The sequence below is a fragment of the Hippopotamus amphibius genome, chromosome 10 (assembly GCF_030028045.1).
Source record: "Hippopotamus amphibius kiboko isolate mHipAmp2 chromosome 10, mHipAmp2.hap2, whole genome shotgun sequence".
Taxonomy (NCBI): Eukaryota; Metazoa; Chordata; class Mammalia; order Artiodactyla; family Hippopotamidae; genus Hippopotamus; species Hippopotamus amphibius.
In genome coordinates this window covers 114,209,906-114,217,756 of record NC_080195.1, presented here as the reverse complement: position 1 = coordinate 114,217,756, position 7,851 = coordinate 114,209,906, and the positions used below count along the sequence as shown (strand labels likewise).

The 7,851-nt window shown below is 54.0% G+C and overlaps 1 protein-coding gene across 7 annotated transcripts in view; it reads right to left on the bottom strand.

The window, feature by feature from the left end:
• Positions 1-1,392: 1,392 nt before the first annotated feature.
• ABCG1 (ATP binding cassette subfamily G member 1) overlaps positions 1,393-7,851 on the bottom strand; it is a 71,522-nt gene continuing 65,063 nt past the window's right edge. For 2 of the 7 annotated variants that reach the window (XM_057697040.1, XM_057697041.1), the window contains exons 14-16: positions 6,773-6,891; positions 5,336-5,560; positions 1,393-4,999 (exon numbers count right to left, since the gene is read on the bottom strand). In XM_057697040.1, the coding sequence (XP_057553023.1) occupies positions 4,894-4,999; positions 5,336-5,560; positions 6,773-6,891 (450 nt within the window). In that variant the 3' untranslated portion in view covers positions 1,393-4,893. Of the gene's footprint in view, positions 5,561-6,772; positions 7,647-7,851 lie in introns of those variants that run through there. The other 5 variants (XM_057697042.1, XM_057697043.1, XM_057697044.1 and 2 more) reach the window with 4 other exon arrangements.

Here is a 7,851-nt window from a genome sequence, read left to right as displayed (position 1 = left end):
GCCCCGCTTGTGACAACACAAGGGCACTTGTGTGCCTCTGCTCCTCTCTCTTCAGCTTTAAAATGGTCCTTAGTTCGTGGAAAAGCCCCGAGGCGGTGCCCCTACAAGTGATGACCCCTGGCCTGGCGGGAACGTGGTAGGCAGTGTGCGTGTGGCGCTCTTCCCTGTTTGGCGCCAAGGGAGTATTTTGAGAAGAGGCAGGTGTCAGGGGCTCTAAGCCTGACCTACGCTCCCCGGAGTCATCTGGAGAAACCTGGCTGCCTTGGCTGGCCTCAGGGCGGCCTGGAGCAGGCCACAGAATGTCTGTTTGAGGAATGATTCCAAGCTGACCACTCAGAGATAACATAAAAATGAAGCTAATGCTACACCCTCGTTTCCTCGAAGATGGGGAGAAGAAGGGGGGAAAGGATGTGCAGTAGTTACCGGAAAGCCCAGGCTGGACCCTCAGAAGGACGGGCGTGAGTGCCTCTCCTTCGTGCCGACTTCCCGCCCAGGAGGCTGGCTTTTCGGCACAGGCTGCGGGGAGGCTGCAGTGTGAAAATTAGGCTGGGCGATGGGGGTGCGGGGCTCCCCCATTTCTTCCTGCTTCTGGCCCCAGGGAAGCCCCAACAGGGACATCAGACACATCCGCCTCTGCAGACGGTGATTGTCTTTGGGGAATTTCTCTGAGGCAGGAGGCCAAGCGCAGGGACTTGAAGGACCGTGACCTTAACGGCAGCTGCACAGAAGGAGAGCAGGGCGGGGGGGTGGGGCGGTGCGGAGAGGAAGCGACGGGGGCACTCCGGGGCGTGCTCCCACGCTCCACGCACCCGCCGTCCCTGTCACGTAGCAGGACTGTGGGGGCCGCCCATTCTGGGACTTGGCCCAGCCCTGCACTCCCCCCTGTGTCCCCGAGGAGGGAGGCCAGTCGGGGACGACAGCCCGGCCCTAAGCGCGCTGCCTTCGGAAGCTCAGCTCGGTGTACGATTACCCGCCGAAGCTGGGAAGCTGAGCTAAGGCCACACCCTGTACCCGGCTCCTAGGTCTCCGGTCCAGGGCCCGAGTCCCCAGGGACCACCGCAAGGGAGCACACGAGGGGCCCGTGCATCTGAGCTCTTGGCACTTTTTAAAGCCCTGGACAACATCAACAAGAGGGAAGAGAAGGGTGAGGAGGCTGGAAAAGAGAGGAAAACACACAACTTTAAGACAGTTCAATATGAAACATGAACGTCACCTAGAGAGACAGGTGACTATTTACAATCAGGTGTTAGATCAGCACGTTGAGGAATGAACCCGAACCCTTGCTAGACGTACAACAAAGACATTCCAAATACAACCTAAAAACCCCCTTCACCTGGTACAATTCAAGCCAATTATTTTGAATTTGAAGCATGTAACACCAAACACAAGTAACAAGTTCTCTATAAAATATTTTATTAGCATCTTATGCCTTCGGAGCATCTAACTTCATGGCCACACGTGCTGCCCCTCCTTCCGCCCCGCTGGGTTGTCTGGTTTTGGTTTTTGTCACATCCTAACTGAGCTGGCGTTTGCCAAAGGACTGGGTGGGTTCTGACTACACGTCACCAGCTGCTCGGCAGGCATGAAGTGAGGGAATTTTCTCTGCCTTTCTTGGGGTGAAGGACGGTTGTGGATTTAGAGACGGCGAGAGAACATTATGAGCTACACACCCCGAGGGAGCGGGCACGCGCCCTCGCGTGTGTCCTCACACTGGCCCCCCTTGGGCCCCAGCCAGCATGAAGAGGCTAAGGCCAGGCAAGGGCGGAGGAAGGCACCTCTCCGCTGAGACAGGGATAAGAAGCTGGGCCCCCAGGCCAGCCTGGGGCACCCCTAGGCCAGGCAACTGAGCAAAGGGGCTCGGGCTCCCCCCGTCTCAGCCATCCGTTTGGTGACAGCTAGTCCAGAGCTAACCTAGTATTGCACGTCATACCTTGCAAAGCATTTTCATGTACATTTGCACACCACGAACAGGAGGCAATAAGGCAAAGCAAGAAGGTAGAGAATTTGGGGTCAGACCTGAGCTCTCTCCCAGCCCTGGGGCCCGGCCTCACGGACCCTCTGCGGTCTCGGAGAGCTGTGTCTGCAGAATGGCATCCCCGCCGGCCCATCAGCCCTGGAGCGCAGGCCTGGTCTGAGCTCCAAGCCCCCGTGTCTGGGCCGCACCAAGCACACGGCGGTGGGTCAACACACGCCTGCTGAGTGAGTAACTGAGCAGAGCCGTTGATAAGGCATCCAGCCAGCTCCCGGGCCACCCAGCAAGGGAGGATGCTCAGTGCACTGGGGCCCAAGGTGTTCTCTCCTCAGTGAACCCCCTGGAGGGCTTTCTACCCCATGGATTCAGCCTGCCCCGGCTGCCTGGCAGTGCCTTTCTCTGGTGGGAAAATGACCTTCATGTGGGTCTCCAGGATGAGTTTTTACCTAAAAGCTGAAGTCCTATTTCTTGGTCCTGAAGGCCCCTCCCTCAAGGTGACTTAATCAGATTCCAGCATCTTCTACATAAAATGTTTACCTGGTTTCTTTCCTTCCCACGTCACCCTCACAGGAGCTTCTGCAGCATTTAATTCTCGAGCAGACACCCAGCAAGATTGGAAGAAAGGGAGGCATGAAATGCTGTGAATGTGGACGGAGGGAACAGCCCTGAGACAGCTTGCTCAGCAGAGCAGGCCCTGACACCCCCGCGGAGCAGGTGGGGTGCTAGAACCCAGCAGAGCCCCCTTCTCTCCCAGGTTCCCTGTAACAGTGATATTCTTTGGGTTTCCATCTTCACCTCCACTAACAACTGGAAAGGCTGCACCTCGTTTCATCCAACGTTTCCTCCTTCCTTCTAAATGAAGAAGCGCAGTCAGAGACGAAGGGAAGATCTGAGTCGCTACATTCAGAAACCACTTAAAAGAATTAGGTTTGGGAAGCTGACCTGGCTTAAATTCCAGTGTGTGAAAGACAGCACATCACCCCCCACCTCTTCACCATACCTACTCAGGAAAATAAAATCACCAAGTTACTTGGATATTATCTTGGGCCATTGCAATAAGGTGTTTTATCAAATTTCCCTATGATGAAAAGCAGAAGGGAAGTATCTGGAGATCCAAACTGCAGCGTCTGGGTCTATGCTGCCAAGGGTGCAGGATGAGAAAGCTGGAGCAAGGGGCAAGGGGCATCGCTGACCCTTGAAGAATGATGAAGGCAGCACCCTAGGTCGACATCCTCACTGGACACAGCCTCGAGTCCTCCTAAGCAGATTACCCTGAGGTAGTGACCTCAGCCTGCTCGTGGCACTCCGGGTAGCATCCTTCAAAAAATATCCACGTGCATGTCCTTCTTGGGCTCACAGACCCACGACTGGAAGGATTCACCCGGAGGGAATGTCTTTCAACACTGGCCTCAGCCAATGTAATTCTGAGGCAAGGTCCAGGATGTTTCCTCTCCCCAACTCTATTTCACCAGACTGTTCCCATGTGTGTCTTCCTACATGTGACATTCTCACAGGCACGTCTATCTTGAAACTGAATGAAGACTTTTTATGAAGGCTAAGTTTGACCCTGGTTAAGTAATGTGAGCTGGAAGGCAATGCCACGTTGGTGTAAAAGAAGCAAATGTCAAATTACATTTAAATGCCTCAATTGTGTCTACCAAAAGGGATCTAAGGGTGAAAAAGAGGCTTCTAGGCATTTGCAAATCAAATCCGCGTGTGAGTGAAATTTGGACATTTCTCATCCTCTTAAATAGGAAATGAAAGTTCTCGAACACAAGCTAGGAACCTCAGAACCTTTCAGAGCTAAGCATGGTGTTGCAGGCGACCTTGTGCGGCTGCTTACAGGTGGGGAAACTGAGGCTCGGGAGGAGAATGAATTTGTCCACCAAAAAATACAGTCTTTCATTAGGAGACCCTGATTCCAGGTTCACGGCATTCTAGAAGGGGAAAGCAATTCCGTTTTCCTTCAGAGGACCTTCTTGGGCCAGAATCCCCTTCCACCCTGTGGTCACGCTGCCTCCGACAAGCACACGGACATCCCGCCACGAATTCAAAGACCGTTTGCCCTGCAGATGTGCCCATTGCTCCTGCCCTAGAGGGATTTTAGTTATGTGATCACGTCAGTGGAAAGGAGTTTTTGGTCTGGAAAGACTACACTAGCCCGAGACTGATGGGCCGCTGGGATACCATGGAAACCGTACGTGGGAGACGGAATCCTCCCATGGCCCTCAGTGCTGGTCTGATGGAGGTCCAGACGCCTTGGCCACACTAAGTCTTCGCCAGCTTCTTGCAAAGGGCTTGGGTTCTCAGGAAATCTCAGCATCTTCCCTCCTGTGCAGTCAGCGCATCTTTCACGGGCTACTCCTGCATATCCCCGAACATTCACACCCGGAATTTCCCTAAGCCCAGCTTCCCCAGGTTTGGGGGAGGTAGTTGATGTGATATGTGAGGGAAGAGAAAACATTTGTAAAAAATCAACAGGAATGATCTTCCAGAATTTCTTTAGGCAAAATTAAGGTGCTGGGAAATTTAGGAAGAAAAAAAACAATGTATTTTCCCCAAAGCATGGGGAAAATAAAAGACTTGAAAGAGATGGCCAATTTCACCTTACAACTTGCTGTGTAACTTTAAAAGATTTCGGCACGGCTTAGTGCATGCAGTTCCAATGTCTTCCTTCTGCCTGGAGACGGCATCTGCACATCTTTCCCAAGTTCTGTCTGTAGGTGGAGCAGCTCAGTGATCAAGTCAAACCCCTCACATCTCTAAACAAAGTATATTTACCCTGGATCATCTTCTTCAGCAAGTACTGAAAAGGTACACTTTCTGGAAATGAATGAAATTTATCGACTTTTGGCTTGGAAAATGACTTCTCGTTGGAAAAAGAGGCAAACCGTAGAAAGGCGAAATGACGAAAACACCAGTCACAGAATGGAATCCTTCCTGGCTTTGGCTTTCTGCCCCTGGACGTCTGACTGCACAGGGGTCCCCGGGAAGCTGCCCGAATCCTCCATCCAGGACCAGGGCTCCCTGGCAGAAGGAAGGATTTTTCTGAGGAAGCTTCTCGTCACCAGCTTTGTTGCAGTTTTACATTCTGCCTCGGGGTAGTATTTTAAAATTCTGCATGTGAAAAAAACAACCTTTCTACATCTTCTTCCTAGTTACAGCTAGAAAGGGTAATGGAGAGAAGACCCAACCCAACGGGGCAGCGACGTCCAGCACTGGACGCCTGACCACCAAACGTGGTCCCCAGGGGTTGGGTCACAGGAGTGTCTGTGTCCTCAGGCCCGGGCTTGCTGCAGGTTCTGCAAGTGGCCCTTGGCCACGGTGTCCAATTTTCCTCTCTCTGGCTTCCCTGTGCTTTACCTCTCTGCCCGGATTTTGTATCTCAGCACAAAGTAGGCGATGAGACGCAGGGAGATGAAGAAAATCCCCAGCACGATGAAGTCCAGGTAGAGCTTGGCGTTCTCCACATCCAGCTCTCGGAGAATGGCCTCCGACTTCTGGAAGTGGCACGTGTCGTCGATGTCACAGTGCAGGTCCTCCCGGTCGAGGCCGTAGATGGAGAGGATGACCCCCTCAAACCCATACCTGAGGAGGCAAACGCCAGCGTGAGGGGGGCCCAGGACCCCCACCCCCGCCGCTGCCCGCGTCCGCGGGGGGTAAGGTACCATTGCTCCCCATCCTCAGCCTGGCTCCCTCCCTCCCCGGAGACCTTTCCTCCCTGGAACACGTTCTAACTGCTCCACAGCTACCTAAGATAAACCCATTCAACGGCTTGATGAAGTGTTTTCCAATTTTGTTTCCTCCAAAGCCTCCACCAGAAAAAAAATAAAAGTCAAAAAAAAAACCAAATTGGACCAAGAGTAGGTACTGTCCAAGAGATGAATGGAGAAACACTTTGATTCCTTCCGATCATCACACGTTTTTTAACCGTTAAATGTAATAAAAGGTCTGATAGCTTTCCAAGGACTGCAGAGCATTAAAATAAAACATTTCTGCAGCACATTTCTTTCTGTTCCAGCTCTGCATTATCCGAACAAAAACGCTAATTCTGAGAAGAAAGACACGGGTTTCTGATTTCTTGGTCTTGGAAGGTACACCGATGGCTGAAACTCTGTACAAGTGCTTTGTTTCAATTTTGTTCTCCGGAACAATATACCTGGATCTGAACTGACATTCTAGAAAAGACAAGCTGGTTCACAACTGGGGACCCTGGTTGTCACGTGGAACGGCTGGGACTGGGGAGAAAAGCTCTAAGGACCGGCCCCGCCCACGGGGGGCCAACGTGCCAAAGCACCTCTGGGCCGAGAGCATGAAACCTGACCGCCTACGTGCTGGGGCACCAGAATAGTCTTGTTCAAGAATATTAGGATGCTGGAAACGTGACTTATTTTCCACTGGATTTCTTACTAAGGTTTTACGAATATTCAGAACTTTGTTATAAGCAGTGTTTATTCCAGAGAGGAATGAAGTTCTTAAAAGATGGAAATACGCAATGCAGCTCTCCAAAGCAGGAAAGACACGTGTGCGTGTGTGCGTTTGTGTGTGCGTGCGTGTGTATGGATGCATGTGTGCATGCGTGTGCGTGTGCGTGTGTGTGTGTGTGTAAGGGTGAGGCACATAAAACTAGGAACAAAACAAAAAGTATGGATAGTCTTTGGGTTCGTGATCTGAGAATCATGCCAGCATCTAGCCAACAACCAAGAAGGGGCTTCTGTGAGCCTCTGCACGTCCCCAAGTGCCTTCCCTCTGGCGTCCTAAAGTCCTCCAGTGGTAAGGGCCCCCCGCCCCCCATGCTACCTGACATAGGAAATGTAGGACATCCACTGCAGGTAGGTGGGGATTGTGTCGAAGCTGACGAAGAATCCTGAGAAGAGGAGGACAGGAATGGCCGTGACGGGGCCCACGAAGGTCGCCACCTGGGAGGGGACAGAAAGGGAACTTACTCCCACCCGCCGCCTCCGCCTCGGGTGGCCCGGAAGCCACAGCCCACGTTTCCGGACAGTCGCCAGCAGCTGGGAAAGGGCTGGAGATTTCAGGACAGGTCACACCAGGGCCAGGATGGCGCGAGAAGCACCCCATTTGGGGAGCGAGCAGGCTGGTCTCCTGCCCAGGGAGGGGCTGGGGTTTGTGTCCAGAGGCCCAGCGGAACCAGCAGAGGGGACAGAAGGTCAAAAAGAGTAGCGCCCCCGCAGAGCAAGGGCAGGGCCACGTTGGGTGTGGTCGCGAGGGTGCTCGGTGGGGCGCGAGGCATAGCGTCCCAGGGGCTGACGTCACTGTGTCCCAGGGAGGACAGGTCAGGAGCGCGATTCCCTGGGCGCTGACTGCGGTGGCGTGGGCTGTCAGCTGCGGGGGGGGATGTCATCCCTATTCCCATCCACAGAGGAGGGTACTGCCCAGAGGCTCTGAACACGTAATGGGAGTCCATCACATGCCAGGGAGGGGGCGTCGGAAGGCCACTGGGGTGATGGCTCCCCAGGCCTCTGGCTTTGTTTTCGAAGGGTCAGACTGGCCTGAGCACCGTGAGGCCCCAGAGGTGCAGAAACGGCAAACGCAGCGGGTTTGGCAGGCTGGGGGCAGGTGGTACCAGGCGTCCAGATGGGACACCTGGAGGGGCTCAGGCAGGTGGGAGCGTGGGGTGCGACGGGGGCGTCTGGGGGACAGCTGAGTGACCCTGCGGAGGCAACGACACGGCCTCGGGGCCGGCTGCCTGACTCTGACAAGATCACACTGCCTCCCTGGGCCTCGGTCTCCCCATCTGTGAAACTGAGAACATCACACCTAACTTGTGGGCGCGCCTGGACTTGATGAGCTGACGCTCGGAAGGCACTGAGGACGGCACCTGGTGCGCCCCACGCACCACACGAGGCACCTGCTGC